General features: G+C 45.9%; 1 protein-coding gene across 1 annotated transcript in view; it reads left to right on the top strand.

Moving 5' to 3' along the window:
* The first annotated feature begins 1,243 nt into the window (after nt 1-1,243).
* The window catches only part of ACER3 (alkaline ceramidase 3), a 93,646-nt gene continuing 73,594 nt past the window's right edge, over nt 1,244-21,295 (top strand). Inside the window, exon 1 of the mRNA XM_054164600.1 lies at nt 1,244-1,388. Coding sequence (XP_054020575.1) covers nt 1,286-1,388 — 103 coding nt within the window. The 5' untranslated portion in view covers nt 1,244-1,285. The remainder of the gene's footprint in view (nt 1,389-21,295) is intronic.

The raw sequence follows: 21,295 nt of genomic DNA, 5'->3' as shown, positions 1-21,295 counted from the left end.
CTTTTTTGCAACACAGGTGGTGAAACACTGGAAGAGGCTGCCTAGAGAGGTGGTAGATACCCCATCCCTGGAAACATTCCAGGTCAAGTTGGATGGGGCTCTGAGTAATGTAATGTAGTTAAAGATGGTTCTGCTCACTGCAAGAGGGGATGGCGTAGATGACCTTGAAAATTTTCTTCCAAACCATTCTGTGCTTCTGTGATCCTGAACTGCAAAAGATGGATTATTCTTGACGAGGTATGGACACACCACGAAACACCAGCATTTACACTAGGAAAGGTCTGTGTTTAGAAAGAAGTTTTTTTTAGCTTACAGAAGGGGAGGTGAAGAGAAATAAAATGTAGAAAAAAAGAAGTTTATGAGTTTGTATGCAAGGATAATAAATTCTGCTGAAGTGTATGGTATAAGCACTGTGTACAGCCCTCAAGGTCTGGACCAAGCTTCTCATCAAGTCTTTGAGCCTTTATCTGACATAGAAAACCCAGAAAATATTATTAGGCATTTGCTTGTACATTTTATTCTTCTCTCATGTGTTTCAGGTCTTTCCCTTTTTAGACTCTCCTTGCCTTTGGATACCATCTCTGTTTGAGGAGCACTTTGCATGTTATGGGTGTAAGTATAGTACGCGTAGTAAGCACTGAGGAAACTAAATAAGGCATCAGAGGAGAGAAAACCCCCGTGTAGTAGGCAGTGCTATAAAAAACCCTCCCTTCTCCCTCCTCCCAGCCTACGAGACGCACTTGTCTCTTCATTTAAAACCACGACGCTTGCCTCACTCACGTTACAAACCCTCCCTGTAGCCTGCGATCAAAAACAGCAAGTGGGAAACCACTGCCAACCCACGGAAACCACCAAATCTATCCAGGGGAGCATACTGTACCCCCCAAAAAACAGGCGAGGAGAGCATAGCTTCCCGGAGGCCGTGATGCTGCCCGTCCTGCCTGCTCTCCGCAGGGCCTCCGCACGGGCCCTCGGGGACAAACGTGCCCCCGCCCGGCCTCTCCCCCCGGGGTTGTCCCTAAATCTGCCTTTCTCACCTCAACCTCCTCCTTCCCTCCAAGATTGCCCCGCTCCAGCCCAGCCCGGCCCGCCCTTCCCACAGGCCGCAGCCCGTCGCCAGAGCAACCGGCGGGGCTGGGCTGCCGCCGCCGCCGCCGCCGCGGCTCCTCCCCGGGCCGGGCGGGCCCAGCGCCGGTCCCCGCCCGCTGCCGCCGCGCTCCGGGCCCTATGCCCTTCTCCCTTCTCCCTCCTCCCCTTTTCCCAGTGGCCTGAACCGGGCGCCGCGATGGCTCCGGCCGCTGACCGGGAGGGTTACTGGGGCCCGCCGACCTCCACCTTGGAATGGTGCGAGGAGAACTACGCCGTCTCCTACTATATCGCCGAGTTCTGTGAGTGACCGCCCCGCTCCCTGCCCCTGCACCGACCCGAGGGGCCGCGTCCCGCCGCTGCCTCAGCCCCTAACCCCCTACCCCAGCCCTCCGTGCTCTCACCCCACTGACCAGGCCCCACGCAGGGGGATTCCCCCTTCTCCGTGGCCTCTCTTTCCTGCGTGGGACAAATGGCAGGGTAACGGTGCCCCTCAGCCCGCCCCGGCGGGGGGAAATGGCTGTTTTCCTGTCCCCTTCCTCCCCGAGTCCGCCTCTAAAGGGAATGATGGTGTAGCCTCCTCCTTCCCGCGTCTTTGACTTCTCTCATCCCAAGCTTGTTCCTTCGGCCTGGGTCCGAAGTGATGGCAGGGGCGGGAGGGGGGTGTTAGGGGACTTGGGTTGGGCCGAGGTGGGGTGGCCAGGTCAGGTGGGGCTCAGGGGCTTGGCGCTGGGGCAGGGTTGGTTGTGTGGCACTGTGTGGATGGATGAAGAGTGGAATTTTCACTGAAGTAGTGGTTGGGGTGCTGTGCTGTGAAGCCATGTAGGTCTGTAGCACAGCACCCCTTGAGAGGAGATGGGAGCATCAACCCGTCTGTGGTCGGTCAAACCGAGCAAAAGCGTTCAGGGGGACGCTTCACGGGAGAAAGTTTCTTTGTGAAGAAGAGACCTCTTCATTCAGGAGAGACACCTTTGCCCAGCTGGTCTTTGGTGGGTCTTGACCATCGTCAGTTTGCGCTGTTACAGGTGGTAGAAGTTAGAACAGCTCAAAGGGTTGCTCTGTTGCAGGTGGTGGTCTTTTAGGATAGCTCGAAGCAACTGCGAGAGAGCAGGCCAAAGTTTTGGCCTTAAACTCTCTCTCTTATTTTCTTTTCTTTCTTCTTTTTTTTCTCCAGAGGCAGTCAGGAATTTAGATACATTCGAGTGCATTTTAGGGGAAAAGGGAGCTGTTTCGAGTGCAGGGTCATTCAGGAGAGAAGAGAGTCCTGTGCCACTGAGAGTTTGCTGAAGGAGTAAATATTTTTGTATCCTAGGCAGTGACTTTAAAGGGTGTAGTAGTGGTTATGTTGCTGCAACTAGCCCTACACCCTGTCCTACAAGAAGCTTTCACATATATAAGAAAGGCAGCTTGTTTTGAAGTGTTAAGACCCTAGGAAAATAGTTCTGAAGTGAACAGGCTCACATACCCTGAAGTGCTTGGAGTGGGCAATCTGAGGAGGCCGTTCTCATAGCTGGGATACTTCAGCAGCACTTTGGAAGAGCTTGGCATGCAAGAGATGGAAGGTTCTGGGCATCTGTGCCAGGCTGTGACTCCTGGTTACAAACGCTGACATGGGTGAGGAACCCAAATGAATAGTTGTGAAAGAGGTTTCAGAGTGTGGGAATAGGAAGGAGTGCTGCATCTGAGTAACAGCAGCACAGAAACCTGGAGGGAAAAGGAAGTTGGTGTGTAGATTTATGGCTGAAAAGAGACAACCCAGCTGAAGACACTCTGAAAATGAGACGAACTTTGAAGTTCTTAAATAGAACGGGACTTTTGCAGATTGTGCACTTTTGTGTTTTCCTCGTGGCAAAAAGTAGTTTGTGGCATAATCCTCACAGGGAAGAGGAAGCTCTGTCTCTTCACCCATGTGAAAATAAATTTGACTGGCATGTAAATTCTTGAACTAACCCCCTCATTGTTGGTTGTGGGAAATGAAACTTTTCCACCTGCTTCTAGATTATGCAGGAGAGGGAAGGGGGAGGATGAGAGTAATGGTGGGAGGGAGAAAGGTGTGTGTTAAGAAGAAGAAGGGATTAATTATAGAAAGTCGGGTTCCTCATGGGTTTGAAGTTTGGAGCCAGTTTGTTGGTATGACAGTTGTGCTGAGAAAATTTGGTGTAAGGGCTGTGCTGTAAATTAAAGTATTTAAGTGGTAGAGGATTAAAAAGCAAACAAATAAACCCACTGTATTTTTAGAGTTAGTTTAGCAGTAGAGTATTTAAACAGGGTTGGTGTAGATTTTCTTCAGCCATAATTCTGTAACTGTGCTTTCAGGGTCAGAGGACATAGTGGGGTTTTTTGGATGATATGAACCCTCTACGGTTAAATCTCAGCCAGCAAAAGTCAGGTGGCAATGTTTCATAGAACAACTAAAGAGTCTTTTCCACCTTTCTCTGAATTATTTAGTGTCAAGTTAATTACTTTGGAAGGTCACAGAGATGTTACCCAAAAATTAAGTTGCTTAAGCAAGAGAGTTGAGAGTGTATTAGGGGTCTGTCTGACCCAGTGGGCTTCTCTCAGTTGCTGTATCTTAATGGCTTCCTTATTCTATCAAAAATTCAAATTAAGAGAGCAAAGAAACCAGAAAGCATAAAAATATTCTCCTCATCTCCTTCAGAGTTCTCATTGTGGCCACTTTCGATGTTGCTGATGAGTTTTTGAAAACTCATTCACTGCCAGAATTATTTTAAGTGTAGCATTACAGAAAAGTAAACATCAGTTTCTGACTTTCCACTGTCTTGGTCCAACTCAGTGAAGCTGCTGCTATTTAGGAATTTTACATTAAATGATATAAATAAAGTATAAGAAACTCTTGGAGGCCTGAAGCTTGTAGGATACTGGCAAATCCAAATTAAATATCATGTTTCCCTTCGGTTGTAGGTTGAAGAGCTACACTGAAAGCTTTGCTGTGCTAGTTTCATCTTTATGCCATTTAGCAATTTGTTTTTAATATGCTAATTTTAGTCCAAATTGCTGCATTGTGTTCCAGAAGCCTACGTGCAGTTCGTTGTCATTCACTCCTTAAAGAGCTAGTGTTAAGTGATGGCAGATGATCAGTAGCTTGTGTTCAGAGATGTGAAGGTAAGGTGGTGTTGGAGCACTTGGTAGCTGCATTCTCTTGATGCACCTCAAACACCATGGCCTCTATACAAAGATTCATTATTTTAATAATGAAAAAAAAATTATGGGTTGTTTTTTCCTTGCCTTTCTGAGGCTGCACCTAGCCAGTTCTCCTCTCTTGTGGAGGTGGATGACTAACAGCCTTCTGTAGAATATTAAACCAATTGAAATGGAAAGCCAGTTGAAAAGAATTATTTTTCCAGCTTAACCATGTTAAGCCCTAAAAGGACTCATGTCCCTCACTGATCAAATCTATTGTATGGTGTAGTAATTCCTCCCTCAGGGTTTCTCAGGAGCTTGGGATTAACTCCTGTGTGCTTGAGGGCAAGTAGTAGGGGTGCTTTTTGCTTTTTATTTTTATTCTCACTGAGCTTTTCCAGGTCAAATTCAGCTCCAGCTGAATTACCCAAGCTTTTGCATACCAAATGAAGCAAAATAATCGTAGAATTTATCATAGAACTTTTTTCTGTTGGGAAAAAAAACCCTAAGATCATCATGTCCAACTGTCAACCTAAGACCACCACAGCCTTTAAATCACGTCTTGAAGTGCCGTGTCCACCACACAATCATGTTCCTAAGCACCACAGCTGCAAGTTTTTTTAACATTTCCAGGGATGGTGACTCCACCATCTCCCTGGGCAGCCTGTTCCAATGCCTTAGCACTCTTTCCAGAAAGAAATTTGTCTTAGTATCCAACTTAAACTTCCCCTGGTACAATTTCAGGCCATTTCCTCTTAATCTATTATCTGGTATGAGGGAGAAGAAACCAACTCCCACCTCACTACAAACTCCTTTCGGGGAGCTGTAAAGAGCAACGAGGTCTTTCCTCAGCCTCCTCTTATCCAGACTAAACAATTCTAGTTCCCTCAGGTGCTTTTCACAACCTTTGTTCTCTAGACCCTTCACCAGCTTCATTGCCCTTCTCTGGGAGAGCTCCAGCACCTCAGTGTCTTTCTTGTGAGGGGTCCAAAGCTGAACACAGAAGCAAAGGAAAAACCATCATCCTTCCACCCATGCAAACAGAACAAGGTCAAATGGCAGTGCTGTTCTTTAGCACTAAGTTCTGAAATGTTAGTTTATTCCTTATTTTGGCAGGGTTGATGTTTCACCCCAGTTTAGCCCAGGTAGTGTTGGTTTGGTGGCCTGTTTTGATGTGAGTGTCTCTATGAGAAGTGTCTTTCCCTTCTTGCATTCAGTGTCATGGCTGTAAGAAGGGTTTGTCTTGTAGAATATGAAAAGTGGATGCAGCCAATCTTTATAGATGTCCTTTGCTGAAAACATGGAGAGTAATAAGAATTTAAGTACTTTAAATTCAGAGCAGCCCTGTGTGCTACCCGGGGGCTTCTAATTCTCAGCCAGGAGGATCACAAAGGTGAATTTGTTGTTATCAACTCAGTGCTGTGTTTCAGTTTGGATCAAATTTGAGTGGTGTTTCTAGGTATGTGAAATACTGCCTTGAGCTATCATTGCCCAGGAATAGCAGACACCCTCTACAACACACCTACTCTTCAGATAGTAGATCTTCATGTTGGCATTTACAGCAGCAAGTGCCTGGAATATAGCTTTGGGCTTCTCAAGGAGTTGTTGAAATCATTTCTGCCATAGAATGGCTTAGGTTGGAAGAGACCTCAGAGATCATCTATGCCAACCTCTCTACCATAGGCAGGGGTGCCTCTCAACTAGACTCAGATGCTCAAGGCCTCATCAACCTGGCCTTGAACACCCCCAGGGAGGAGACACCCAGAACCTCTCTGGGCAACCTGTTCCAGAGTCTTACCACCCTCTAACTTCTAAGATCCAGTCTAAACCTACTCTCCCTCAGCTTCAAACTATTCCTTCTTGTCCTGTTGCTAGACACCCATAAGAAAAGGCCCTTTCCAGCCTTCCTGTAGGATCCCTTCAGCTATTGGAAGGCAGCTCTAAGGTCCCCCTGGAGTCTTTTCTGGGCTGAATATCCCATCTCCCTCAGCCTATCCTCATAACAGAGGTACTCCATCCCTTGGATCATCTTTGTGGCCCTCCTCTGTACGTGCTCCAATAGCTCTGAGTCCTCCTTGTGATGGCGACACCAGAACTGGACTCAAGTGGGCTCCTTGCAGAAGTCCAGGTCGATCATTATATTCTTTCTTGGCTTCTGCTCCTGCCTCAGTACATTCTGCTCTCTTCACATAAGAAAAGATTATTTTTTTTCTATTACCAAAGTTAAAGCCATTGCTTTTTATTTCCATTAGAAATATAGGCAACAAATATTTGTAACTCTGCTTCCCTTATTTCCATATTTATTTCCTACTTTTCCTCACATAAAAAAACCCAACCCAAACAGATCATGAGGATTTCCATGTTTCGAGCCACTTTTGCTGCTCTTCCTTAAACCTTTCTTATTTTCCTTCAGGAAGGAGATAAGAGATTGAGATGCCTGTTACCTGTGTTGTTAGATGTGAGATACCTCATTAACGTGTAGACTGCCATCTGAGTGTTCCTTACCTTGTGAAGTGACACAAAAACGCTCTTGTAAGCTGTGCTCCAAACCAGACAGCTGCCAGATGCACAGATCTCTGCTTGGCACGGGGATTGTTATTCCAACTACAAGTAAACTTTGCAGGTTGCTGAAGTAACGTTGTTAATACTGAATTTTGCCTGCAACATACCTACTGTCACCTGGTCCTCCTGAGTGTCCTGCTCTGTTTTGCCTCTTTTTGCCAGAGGCTTTGGAAAGCAGCCAGAGACTGATGAGCTGCTAGGTGAGCTCTCCCTGGGAGCTAAGAAAATCAAATAAAGCCAGCTCTGTCTGGCATCAAGAGCTGTGTCTCTTGTCCTTTCACTAACAAAGTGACAGGTGAAGAAAGGATCTCAGGATTAACTGGGTGTGATCAGCCCAACTGCTTGGTTGCATCTGAATTATTTAAAGGCATCACAAACACAGCTGAGTTCTAAAGTGCAATTTAAGGGAAGACAGTGGCACAGCCTCACCTTTTATGACTGAAAGGGGCTTGAATGGGAAACTTCATTGACCTAATTGTGGGAAGCCTTATTACAGCTTTCCTCTTCAAATTACCAGGCTTCTTGAGGGAGATCCCTCAATTTAGGGGGCAGCAGGGACAAAAAGCTGAAGGGAACATTAAGCCGGTTGATGATGGCTACAAAGACAAGTGGAGTGTGCTCAGCTGTGGGATGCTTTTTAGGATGAATACTTTTGGGGGTTTTCTTGTGCTGTGGACAAAAGAAGAGAGAGGTTGTTTCCTTCAAAGAATAAGAAGTAGATTAAGAGTAAGAAGTAAAGTAAGAATCAGAAATAAACTTGTAAGCCAGACAAATGGTCTCTGCTGTCATGCTTTCTTAGCTCTTTAACGATTTTAAGTGATTAGGTAAAAGGTGAGAGAGACCTGAGGCTGTTTTGCCTGGAGAAGAGAGGACTGAGAGGGGATCTTCTCAATGTTTGCCAATATCTAAAGGGCAAGGGTCAAGAGGGTGGGGTCAGATTCTTTTCAGTGGTGCCCAGAGACAGGATGAGGAGCGATGTGCACAAACTACAACTCAGGAAGTTCCTCGTAAACAGGAGGGAAGGCTGCTTTCCTTTGAGGGTGCTGGATCCCTGGAGCAGGCTGCCCAGAGAGTTTGTGGAGTCTCTGTGGTAGTTTTAGGCTGTGCCTAGAAAATTTTCCACAGATCTTGAACAGAAAGTGATCAAATGTAAATAAATCACTATTGGATGTGAAAAGGAAAAGAATGATATGGTTTGAACAATCCCATTGGGCAGATACCTAACATAAAAGTTAGTTTGGCTAACTAAATTTCTCTCTTTTTTTTTTGGCTTCCTTGCTCTGGCAGATACTAACTTGTGCTTCTGCTGGCTTTTGCTGACCTTGAATGTGTTCTCATTGTGGCTAAGTACTAGCAGCAGCTCTCTGCTCTGTCTCTTGTCCTGTGTACAGTGGGGAGGGAAGGGGAGCTATTTGTAGATCCCTGGTTTGTCCAGCAGGGATCTTGTGTTGTTTGTAAATTGTATATATATATGTAAATATTGTGTATTTTGTACATATTCATTGCATTTCATATTTTAGATTGTAGCTTTGCTTGTAAATACAGCTTCATATGCTTTCTAACTGAGCTGGTCTGGCAATTTTATTTTGGGGGGGTGATTTCAACCCACCACAGTCTCCTTCTCTGGAGAGGCTCCAAACCTGCCTGGAAGTGATACTGTACAACCTGCTGTGGATGACCTTGCTTTAGCAGGGGGTTTGGACTAGATGGTCCCCAGAAGTCCTTTCCAGCCCCCACCATTCTGTGATTCTCTAATTTTGAGTCAGTGTCAAACACTGTTGCATTCATTTATCTCCCTTCTCAAGTTACAAATGTACATACCTAATTTAACTCTGGAGATAATCCTCTGGCACTTCTGTGATGCATTTTGCCACAATTTGCGGGGCTGGATGTTAGGAAGAAATTCTTCACAGAGAGAGTGATTTGCCATTGGAATGGGCTGCCCATTGAGGTGGTGGAGTCACCATCCCTGGAAGTGTTTAAACAGAAACTGCATGAGGTGCCATGGTTTCACAGTATCACCAAGGTTGAAAGAGTCCTCGAAGATAGAGTCCAACCTGTCACCACAGACCTCATGACTAGACCATGGCACCAAGTGCCACATCCAATCCCCTCTTGAACACCTCCAGGGACGGTGACTCCACCACCTCCCTGGGCAGCACATTCCAATGGCGAACGACTCTCTCAGTGAAGAACTTTCTCCTCACCTCCAGCCTAAACTTCCCCTGGTGCAGCTTGAGACTGTGTCCTCGTGTTGTGGTGCTGGTTGCTAGAGAGAAGAGACCAACCCCTTCCTGGCTACAATCCCCCTTCAGGTAGTTGTAGACAGCAGTGAGCCTCCTCTTCTCCAGGCTAAACAACCCCAGCTCCCTCAGCCTCTCCTCACAGGGCTGTGCTCAAGGCCTCTCCCCAGCCTCGTTGCCCTTCTCTGGACACGTTCAAGTGTCTTGATGTCCTTCTTAAACTGAGTTGATTAGATGGTGTTGGGTGTTAGGTTGGACTTGATTATCTCTAAGGTCTTTTCCAACCTGGTTAATTCTTTATGTTCAGTATTTAATGACTTTTGAAACGATTGGGTTTTTTTCATTCTTCCCTTTTTTGTCTCTCTGCCACTTTCCAATCCATGGTGCAACTTTACCTTTCTTCTCATGACAGCTTAATTTTCTGTTTTCCTGAAAGCTGTCATGGAAGGCTTTGGAAAGCCCATGTTTGCCCAGTCAACAGTTCTCATTTATCCATCTCATTACAGATATGCTTAAAACTTGCAGGACACTCTGGTAATGGACCATGTGTGTGTTTACTAATACTTGTGTGGTTAGTAAGTGACAATAAAATTCTGATGTAGGATTTAACAAAATATTGCATTACTGAATATGAAGCACTAATTATAGAGTACTTCTGCAGCTGGCACTTGGACATCTGCCACTCCAAATGGTAACAGAACAGTGACATTTGTGCAATGTAATTTTGCTTCTGTGCAAACTAAGGCAGGTTTATGGAGGGCATGATGTGAATTTGAAGGGTATGTATTTGTAGGAGGAAATAAGATTCATGTGAAATAAATTCCAGCAAAGGAGCACTGCTGACTTTTAAATGCCTTCAAATGAGCCTTCAGTCACAGATAAAAATGACTGTTGTGATAATTGAAAGACAAAAATGTCTTTAGTTTGAGGTTTGTTGTGTCTTTGTGTGTGCAACTGCTATGTAAGTAATGCGTTTTCAGTGTTTGCTGGAGCCTTTCACAGATCAGTGGGGAAGATGTTTTCTAAACAAAAGAAAGATTTAATAATCACTGCAAAAGTGTTCAGAGGAGCTCTGGGAGCTGTCTCCAGTCCCAGCAGCTCAGCAGTATGTGGTTGTTTCAGCTTGAGTGTGCTAGCCCCTTGCAGGCACTGCAACTGTTTCAAAAGCCTGAAGTGGATCAACAGAAAGGGTCATGGGTCATGAAAGGTTAAAAAAATGCAGAGTTCCTTCAATTCAAAACACGTATCAAAAACTTAAATTTATAATGCTAGAAGGGCACTTGCAAGTGGTTATCAGGGAAAAGCTACCTACCTGCTTTAAGTTCTTGAAGTGTAGGGCTTTTTACATTTATCTTAATAATTACAGCCATTTTTCAGTCCCTTTACAGAGATGCTGAGCTGCTGCATGAGTTCTTCTGTGCTTGTGGAAGTACTATAAAGAAGGAAGGAAGGTGTCAGGAACAGAGAAGTTTCTAGATAATGTTAAAACTCACAAAAACCAGAGCAGTGTTTCTTTATAGACTCAGTCTTCTACCATTAGCTAATCAGAGGATTCCTGTACAGCCAAGCTCTGGGTAGAGTCCAGTGACTTTGCTGGGCACAGTTTCAGACACAGACCTTTTTGTGCACTTGAAAATGCAGCTGTGAAATATTTGGTGTGGGGGGGTGTGTTGGGGGTGTTGGGCTAGCTCAAAACCCTGAGGTGTCTGACCAGAGTGCTTTTTCCCTGGTGTTGTAAGTTAATTTCATTAAAGAAATGTGCTGCATATGCACTGTGATCAGTGTCTGAAAAAAAGAACTTTTGTTTTTTTGGTAGGTGTTCAGTGCAGTCAGCATCTGCAGAATCATTAGCTCCTTTGCAGCAAGGTCCATTGGCCTCTGGCAGAACATGTGCTTCAGTGTGTCCAGAGAAGGGCCACAAGGATGATCAGGGCTGGAGCAGCTCTCCTGTGAGGACAGGCTGAGAGAGTTACTGCTATTCAGTTTGGAGAAGAGAAGGCTTCGAGGAGACCTTATTGTGGCCTGCCAGTATCTAAAGGGAGCCTACAAGAAAGCTGGGGAGGGATTTTTTAGGGTGTTGGGTAATGATAGGACTGGGGGGAATGGAGCAAAACTAGAAATGGGTAGATTCAGACTGGATGTTAGGGAGAAGTTCTTCCCCATGAGGGTGGTGAGACACTGGCACAGGTTGCCCAGGGAGGTGGTGGAAGCCTCATCCCTGGATGTGGCTCTGAGCAACCTGCTATAGTGTGAGGTATGCCTGGCTGTGGCAGGGGGGTTGTAACTGGATGAGCCTTGAGGTCCCTTCCAACCCTGACAATTCTGTGATTGTCTCATGTTTGGGAAGCAGAAGTAGTCCTTTGGGACAATCTCAGTGAGGTGGTGCACCCTTTGTGCCCTCCCTGTCCAGCCTTACTTTGCTCTTCACCAGTTCTTTGCCCTTCCTTTCCAGCAGCTGGTGACTCAACCTGCCCTCCACATTGCAAAGCTTTCCTGAGGGAAATTCCAAGCTTTATTTCAAAATTGAGATTAGTGTATCTGTTTACCAGCTGTGTCCTGGGGCTCTACTGTGTTTTACTTGGTTTTGCATTATTCTTTGGTTCCTTTGGACTTGCTTTTGGAATCCACCGTCCTTGGAGTGACCCCGGGATGGTGTGTGCAGGGTGTGTGTATCTTAAGGGGTCTGCAGCTGGCTTTGTGAGCAAGAGGGGATTTTTCCTTGCTGCCTAGGACAGGCAGCATTGCCCTGATTCTTCTATTCAACCAGAATGATTAGAGAAGGGGTAAGAGTAGGGGCTAGTTCAGCTGGACAAGGTTCAGGGTGTTAGTTTGAAGCTTGACTTAGGAGTTTAAGGAAAAGGCAGGAAAACAGAGTTAGGAAGACACATTAGGGGTAAGCTGAACATCTGCCTCTGCCTAACAGTACAGGGTTGTGAAGCCAGGGCAGTTGTACATAACACCTGCTAGCTGTGTCTCTCCCCCAGTTTCTTCCAACACATCTGCTTTTCTCTGAGTCATGGCTGTGTACAGCACAGGACACCAGAGTATGGTTTGTATGAATTCCATCTTGTGGGATTTCAAGCATCAATTTTATGGTCATAAAACTTGACCTTGGAAGCTCTTTGATTTATACAGTGCTTTAATGAGCTCTTTATTTGCAATGGAAGCTCAACTTACTACTATTCTGCAGGCTGGGTTTTTAGTAATTGCTGATTCCAATTGGATAAGGATTTTTGTTTGGATGAGATCCAGCATCTAGGAATTGGATGCAGTATTAGATGAAAGAAGCCCTGTAGAGCTGGGTAGCACAGTTGAACACTAAAAATAGTTTTAACACTTACAGTCTTGGGACAGAATGTTTCTGTATTAGATCTTTCATTTGTTTATCAGTTTTGCTTCATCTTCTCAGATCAGTACCATTTGTTCAGGCACAGACCTGTTTCCCAACTGGGAAGGTAGTGGAGCACACTGCTGTGGTCCTTCCTAATGAGTGTTTTGACCTCACAATGAGGAAACCCAAGGATGAGAGCAGAATAGAATAAACCAGGTTGGAAGAGACCTTCAAGATCATCTCATCCAACCTGTCAACCAATCCAACACCACCTAATCAACTAAACCATGGCACCAAGCACCCTATCAGGTCTCTTCCTGAACACCTCCAGTGATGGTGACTCCACCACCTCCCTGGGCAGCACATTCCAATGGGCAATCACTCTCTCTGTATAGAACTTCTTCCTAACATCCAGCCTAAACCTCCCCTGGCACAGCCTGAGACTGTGTCCTCTTGTTCTGGCACTGGCTGCCTGGTAGAAGAGACCAACATCCGCCTGTCTACACCCTCCCTTCAGGTAGTTGTAGAGAGCAATAAGGTCACCCCTGAGTCTCCTCTTCTCCAGGCTAAGCAACCCCAGCTCCCTCAGCCTTTCCTCATAGGGCTGTGTTCCAAACCCCTCACCAACTTTGTTGCCCTTCTCTGGACTCGTTCCAGCAAGTCAACATCCTTCTTAAACTGAGGGGCCCAGAACTGGACACAGAACTCGAGGTGTGGCCTAACCAGTGCAGTGTACAGGGGCAGAATGACCTCCCTGCTCCTGCTGGCCACACTGTTCCTGGTGCAGGCCAGGATGCCATTGGCCCTCTTGGCTGCCTGGGCACACTGCAGGCTCATGTTCAGCCTACCATCGGCCAGCACCCCCAGGTCCCTCACTTACTTGCATGTCTTTGAGAAACAGAATCTGCAGTTCTGTTTTTCTCTGAAAGCAGATGTCACCTACAGCAGGGAGCTAAAATGACTCAAACCACCACATGTTTTTTTTCTTTCCCCGTTCTTCTGGGTAAAATGGATGAGTTTTTCCTCTACAGGTCCTTAACAAGGTTTTCTGCATAAGAAAGGGTCTGTTTGTGTAATTTTCTTCATAGGCTTGATGGCTCTGGGAGGGAATTTCCAGTGCTGTCCTCCTGTCAGCTCTGGAGCTGGCCCCAGACTGCAGTGGGCAAGCTGTGGAGCCTGCTCTGAGGGTTGTTGAACTCGGGGGGAGAGCTACGGGGTGCATGTCCACAGCCACTCCCTGCATCCCTCCCACAGGACACAGATCTTTTCAGGCTGTAAATCTTGTAGACTTAAGAAGAAAAGCACAAAATCTATAAATTCAGAGTTGCTTCAGGTGATGTTTTACTCAATGAGTGGAAAACTTTAACTTGGTTGGTTTTTGGTTATTTTTCTTCATCCTTTGAGTTCTCTCTTTTGTTTTTCCTTTTCTTTTTTCCTCTCCTTAATGTCCTTTACACTGCTGTGGAAATGCCCCATGTATCAAGAAGAACTAGTTGTGTGCAATGTGCTGACCAGTGCCTGAGTAAACAGCCTGGAAAATTGGAGAAGCAAAATGTTTTTCTTCTATGATTGGTTTTTTTTTTTCCAATTTAATAAAAGAAATTTAGAAAGAAGGCTGCCAGTGCACTTCTGTTCATGATACCCTACACCTGCAGATCTGACTTCTGCAGGTGGGTGCAGATTAATGCCATCTCCATACCGCTGCAGCTTAGATAGAATGGTAAGGGGTGGAAGGGACCTCTGGAGATCAAGTCCCACCTAGGGCAGGTCACACAAGAATGCATCCGGACAGGTCTCTGAATCATAGAACACTGGAGGTTGGAAGGCACCTCCAGAGACCATTGATTCCAACCCCCTTGTCAAAGCAGGATCACCTAGGGTATTCCACACAGGAATGCATCCAGGTGGGTATTGAAATTCTTCAGAGAAGGAGACTCCACAACCTCTCTGGGCAGCCTGCTCCAGGACTCTGTCACTCTCATTGTAAAGAAGTTTCTCCTCATGTTGAGGTGAAACCTTCTATGTCCAAGCTTGTATCTGTTGTTCCTTGCCTTATTATTGTGCACCATCAAAAAGAGCCTGGCCCACTCCTCAGATACTGATAGACATTGATGACATCCCCTCTCAGCCTTCTCAAGACTCAACAGCTCCAGGACTCTCAGTCTCTCTTCACAGTGGAGATACTCAAGTCCCCTAATCATCCTTGCGGCTCTCTGTTGGATTCTCTTCAGCAGATCCCTGTCTCTCTTGATCTGGAGAGCCCCAAACTGGACACAGTATTGCAGGTGTCGTCTCAGCAGGGCAGAGTAGAAGGGGTGAAGAACCTTCCTAGACCTGCTGGGCATACCTTTCTTGCTGCACCCCAGGCTTTAAATGTCTCTAGAGAATGAGAATCCACAACCTTTCTGGGCAGCCAGTGAAATTTCTGCAGCAGCAATGTGGAAGTTGATGGCTTGCTTTACTGCTAGCAGGGTGAAACCCAGTTTGTATCACACATGTCTCTTTGGAGCGGGTGAGTGCAGTTTCTAGTAAGAATCAGCTCCATTGAATTGTGTGGATGCTGTGGGAAGCAGCAGAGAAGTGCAAGGCAGCAGTGAAATCATGCAGCAGATGTTGTTTTCGTTCACTTAAACGGCTGTGGCTTTGTGATCTCTGATACCACGCTTGCTTTCCGCTCAGAGGTTTGGGGTTTCGTGGCCGCTAAATCTTTCAAGGCCCAAGTTTTATCTCCCTGTGAGGCCCCTCAGAAAGCACTCTTGGCACAATGACTAATGTCAGCACAGTAACTGAATGTTAAAACTTGAGTCCATCCCAAATTACTTTTTCTTGGCCTTTTCTCCTTTCTCTGTGCTATAAGCTGCAGAGAAATGTTTTGGATCTATTTCCTTTTCTTAAGCACATGCACTTCCAAGGTCTTCAATTCTTTTTCTTGCTTTTAAACTCTTCCATGCTGATTTCCACATTACTAACTTCTTTCCCCCCCCTGTTTTATATTGCATGTATTGAGAATTGTTGAAAACTGAACAGAAAATGAATCAAATCATATAATGGGCTGGGTTGGATAGGACCTTCAAAGATCATCTAGTCAAACCCCCTGAAGTAAGCAGGAGCATCTTCACTAGATGAGGTTGCTCAGAGCCCTGTCAAATCTGACCTTGAATATCTCCTGGGATGAGGCCTCAACTACCTCCCTGGGCAACCTGTTGTAGTGTTCCTCATGGTGCAGAACTCGTTCATAGCATCCAATCCAAATTTCTTCTTCTCTAATTTCAAAACCTTGCCTTTCATCCTATCACTGCAGGCCTCTGTAAACAGTTCCTCTGCAGCCTTCTTGTAGGCCCCCTTCAGGTACAGGAAGGCTACTCTTAAGATCTCTCCAGAGCCTTCTCTCCAGGCTGAACAACCCCAGCTCCCTCAGCCTGTCCTCATCTCTTCTTCCTGGGGATATATTACTTTCTTTTCCCATGTTCATCTGCAATATGTTCTTTAAATGGTTCCTGTTCTACCAAAGATGGTGAGACCCTGGCATAGCTTTCCCAGGGAGGTTGTGGATGAACCCTTCCTGCCAGTGTTCAAAGCCAGGTTGGGTGGGGTCTGGTGGAAGGTGTCCCTGTCCATGGCATAGGGGTTGTGATTAGATGATCTTTAATGTCCCTTCCAACCCAAATCATTCTATGATTTGAAAGATTTTCTGTTCAGTTATAAATTTTCAGTGGCAACTGTTTATTGTCCAGAAAAAATTGACTTCTGCCGAAATGGTACTCATCCACCTCATGAGCTGTCACTGTGTACCTACGGTCTTGAGCTCTATTTAGAACAAAAACACAGTGCTTGAAGCTTGGCCCTTCAATGTCCTCCTGTATTTGAATTAGATTGTGAGACAGTAATGACACTTGTTTTGTGGAGAAGAGGCTTCATTTTCCCTCTAGATAAGTAGCTTTTGCCAAGCGTCCAGGGCTGGTAGAATACGGAATACAGAATTAACTAGGTTGGAAAAGACCTCTGAGATCATCAACTCCAACCTGTCACCCAACACCATCTCATCAACTAAACCATGGCACTAAGTGCCTCATCCAGGCTCTTTCTAAACACTTCCAGTGATGGTGACTCCACCACCTCCCTGGGCAGCACATTCCAATGGCCAATCTCTCTTTCTGGGAAGAATTCTCTTCCTCACCTCCAGCCTAAACCTCCCCTGGTGCAGCTTGAGACTCTGTCCTCTTGTTCTGGTGCTGGTTGCCTGGGAGAAGAGACCAACCTCCACCTGGCTACAACCTCCTTTCAGGTAGTTGTAGGCAGCAATAAAGTCTCCCCTGAGCCTTCTCTACTCCAGGCTAAGCAACCCCAGCTCCCTCAGCCTCTCCTCACAGGGCTTGTGCTCCAAACCCCTCCCCAGCTTTGTTGCTCTTCTCTGGACACATTCCAGCATCTCAACATCTTTCCTAAACTAAGGTGCCCAGAACTGGACACAGTACTCAAGTTGTGGCCTGACCAGTGCTGAGTACAGAGGCAGAATGACTTCCCTGCTCCTGCTGGCCACACTATTCCTGATACAGGCCAGGATGCCATTGGCCTTCTTGGCTGCCTGGGCACACTGCTGGCTCATGTTCAGCCAGCTGTCAAGCAGTACCTCCGGGTCCCTTTCTGCCTGGCTGCTCTACAGCCTCTCTGACCCTGATATTGAAGAGGATGGGGCCCAGCACTGATCCCTGGGGGACACCACTAGTGACTAGCTGCCAGCTGGATGTGGCACCCTTCACCACCACTATTTGGGGCTGACCCTTCAGCCAGTTCCTAACCCAGGGCACAGTGCACCTGTCCAAGCCACAGGCTGATGGGCAGTTACTTTTTTTTTCTTTTCTTTTTTCTTCCTTTTTCATGCAAGAACAAGAAAGTTGGCTTGAAATGGCAATTGAGTGGTGACTAAAGAGTAGAGTTGGAGTTAGAAATTGTGGACCTGGAATGACAAACTTTAAGCCTTTGGTTAATGAATTAGTTGGCTACTATTGAAGGTTCTTGGCTGGAAATTGTCATATTAACTGGAATAGATTATGAAGACTTCAGAGAAAAGTGCCTGCATCAAAGAAATGGTCTCTTCTCCCAGGCAACCTGTGACAGAACAAGAGGACTCAGTCTCAAGCTGTGCTGGGGAAGTTTAGAATCAAGGTGAGGAGAAAATTCTTCACAGAAAGAGTAATTGGCCATTGGAATGTGCTGCCCAGGGAGGTGGTGGAGTCACCGTCCCTGGAGGTGTTCAAGAAAGGATTGGATGTGGCACTTGGAGCCATGATTTAGTTGTCAGGAGGTGTTAGGTATTAGGTAATAGGTTGGACTTGATGATCTCTCAGGTCTTTTCCAGCTGGGTTTATTCTATGATTCTACGTTGGGTGTTTAGGAGTCAAGAAGAGTCCAAGTCATTCCTGGCATCAGGTGGCTCTCTTCTGTCACCTGATCCTGGTAGCCTTAGGTTTTTTCACCGAAGGCATAAAAACTAGCTAGCTAGAGATGGGATTTTCTCTTAATACTCCTGAAGAGAAAAGGAGTGTCACCAACTGATGTCTGAGTGATTGCTGTAGATCTGAATTGGGCTGTAGTTGTTGAGTAGTTTTATTATCCTGGGGTACTCCTGGTGAGATGCTGATTGGAATCCAGAAGAAATTTTTTCACCATGAAAACAGTTAGACATTGGAATCATCTCCCAAGGGAAGTAGTGGATTCCCCTGTGCTGGACAGTTTTAAGGCTCAGCTTGACAGGGTGCCTGGCCAGCTCATTTCAACTATGCTATCACCTAGAAAGGCTGGACCAGATGATCCTCGGGGTCCCTTCCAACCTGGCACTCTGTGATTCTGTCATTATCCACACATGCTATGTTTTACATATGTCACCTAGCATCTCACCTGCAATTTCATACCATCCAAGTAAGGCAAAATGCTGTAGAATAGCATAATGAGTCATTAGGAGGAGAGACTTTAATTGTTCTAGATGCTCAGGTGGAATCCATGCTGATACCAAGAACAGGAGGAAAGCAAGGCCCAGAGAGGTTGTGGAGTCTTCATCTCTGGAAGCATTCAAAACCCATCTGGTTATTTTCCTGTGGTATACTTAAGGTGCATTAGATTAGATCTCCAGAGAAAGGCAACTCAAAATGAAGCTGCAAATAGATTGAAAAGAGCACTGACACATATTATTCTCTGGTGTTCCCATCATAAGAAGGACACAGAGCTGTTGGAGTCCAGAGGAGGGCCACAAAGGTGATCCAAGGATTGAAACACTTCTGCTAGGAGGATAGTCTAAGGGAGCTGGGCTTGTTCAGCCTAAAGAAGAGACCCCAGGGAAGCCTTACAGCTTCCTTGCAGTACCTAAAGGGATCCTACAGGAAGGCTACAGAGGGACTTCTCTTAAGGGTGTCTAGTGACAGAACAAGGGGGAATGTTTGAGGCTGAGGGAGAGGAGGTTTAGACTGGATCTTAGGAAGAAGTTCTTCAGTATAGGGGTGGTGGCACTCTGGAATAGATTACCCAGGGAAGCTGTGGATGGCTCCTCCCTGGGGGTGTTCAAGGCCAGGTTGGATGAGGCCTTGAGCAGCTGAGTCTAGTTGAGAGGTGTCCCTGCCCATGGTGTGGAGGTTGGAGTAGAGGATCTCTGAGGTCCCTTCCAAGCTGGGCCTTTCTGTTATTATCTGCTTGAACCTATGAGCAATGACAGTTAAGTTTTTGAAGTGTGTCATTTCCTCTTGAGCCTTTGAGGTGATAACCACAGCTTTCTGTGCCTCAAGTTGGTATCTGTGTTTGTGGTGAGGCCTGACAGAAGCTGGGCTGGGTGTACTCTGGTACTGTCAGCTTCCCAAAGCCGCTTTCTGCTCTGGACAGAGCCTGAGGCTTGAAGGAGTTAGTACAAACACTGAGCACAAAGCCAGGATGTTGACACAAGCACAGAAGAAGAAAGGTTGGAAGGAGTTGGGTATGGTGAAAATCAAACAGATGATCATCTCCTATTTGTCACCACTGTTTAATTCTGGCAGTGGCTGAAGAGTAAGCTTCTCCATCTTCCTTGTTTCCTTCCAGACTGACATCATCAGCTTGTCTTAAAATAAACATTTAAATTAAGCATTACTTTGTTTTCCAGTAAAAGCAGTAATGGAAGCAAATCTGCCCATCAGCAACAAGCTTACTGCATGTAATATTCTGACTTGACATCATCTGAGCCTAATCTCTTCAGGTTCTGATTGCATTTTCCATCTGTAAGAGCTTACTTTTAGCGAGCTCTCTAGATTGATATTTCAAATGATCTGCCTCTGTCAACTGTTTTTACTTTACATTCGCTTGCAAAATCCTTCCAGGTGTACTTCAAAATAATTGATCTGCTTGCTATCAGTTCAGATGAAGGCTGAGCAGGGAAATGCTGCTGCTTTTTTACTTCCATGAGGTTTCCCACGCTCTAGAAAAGCAACATGAAAATACAAGAGGATGGAACATCAGCTCATGTACTTTTGCTCTCGTGCTTGGCACGAGTGAGGCTGCACCTTGATTACTGTGTTTGGTTTTGGGCCCCTCACTACAGGAAAGACATTGAGGTGCGGGAGCATGTCCACAGAAGGGCAACAAAGCTGGTGAAGGGTCTGGAGAACAAAGGTTTTTGAGGAGTGGCTTGAGGGAACTGGGGTTGTTTGGCCTGGAGAAGAGGATGCTGAGGGGAGACCTCATTGCTCTCTACAACTATCTGAAAGGAGGTTGGAGTCAGGTAGGGGTTAGTCTCTCGTATCAGGTGATAGAATGAGAAGAAATGGCCTGAAATTGTGTGAGGGGAGGTTTAGGTTGGAGATTAAGAAAAATTTGTTTTGTGAAAGAGTGGTCAGGCATTGGAACAGGCAGCCCAGGGAGGTGGTGGAGTCACCATCCTTGGAGCTGTTGAAGAAATATGTGCACATAGCACTTCAGGACATGGTTTAATGGCTATAGCGTCATGAAGTTGATGGTTGGACTCGGTGATCTTGGAGATTTCTTCCAACCAAAGCAATTCTATGATAAGAAAGTTTATTCCCAATAGTCCAGTTAACTGTGGATATCTTGGATTGGGAATAAAATGTCCTGTAAAGGAACTGTGTGCTATCATATCTATCTAGGCTGCATCCTGCTATCTCAGAAAATCATAGAATCATGGAATGGGTTGGGTTGGAAGGGACCTTAAAGATCATGTAGTTCCAACTCACCCCCCCCTGCCATGGGCAGAGGCTCCTCCTTCTAGACCAACTTCTCAAGGTCCCATCCAACCTGGGTGTCGAATCATAGAACTGTTGAGGTTGGAAGAGACCTTTGAGATCATCAAGTCCAACCGTTCACGTAGAGCTCACAGTGCCCTCGCTACCACTAAACCATTCATGGCTAAGAATAGATTCTGGCACTGTTATTCCATGCATAAAATGCTGTTTGGGTTCTTTTGTGTGTGTTATAGACCCTTCAAAACACCAAAACCCATTTAGGAATGCTTCAGAATGCCTTGCAGTTGTGACAGGCATAGGTGTGATAGACACAGTTAGAGCCATATAAGATAATTAGCAAAACGGGCTTCAATAAGTGAAGAAAATGGCTTTTTGATTTAACTGCTGTAGCTGGCTTTATTCTGACCTGTCACCTCAGAATATTTTCCTTGCAATTGCTTACATAATTACCTGTTCAACTTCACAGCTGGTCCTCCACATCTTGTAATATCTCTTATTAACCCTCATCTGGGTAATGGCATCTCCTGCGGGCCTTGGACTTCACTCATCAAAGGCTTCAAGGCAGTCCCCTCTGGGGGAAAGGAAAAATAAATCAGTCATCCTTCCTTCAATCCAAGTTCCAGGTCTTTACACACTTTTTGTGATAGCCTTTAAGAATTCCATCAGGAGATGTGGGGCAAGGACTCCAGTACACTAAACATAAGAAGATTTGC

The sequence above is a fragment of the Dryobates pubescens genome, chromosome 10 (genome assembly GCF_014839835.1).
Source record: "Dryobates pubescens isolate bDryPub1 chromosome 10, bDryPub1.pri, whole genome shotgun sequence".
In the NCBI taxonomy this organism is placed as follows: Eukaryota; Metazoa; Chordata; class Aves; order Piciformes; family Picidae; genus Dryobates; species Dryobates pubescens.
Note: the sequence above shows the minus strand (reverse complement) of the source record. Positions and strands in the feature narration are given on the sequence as shown.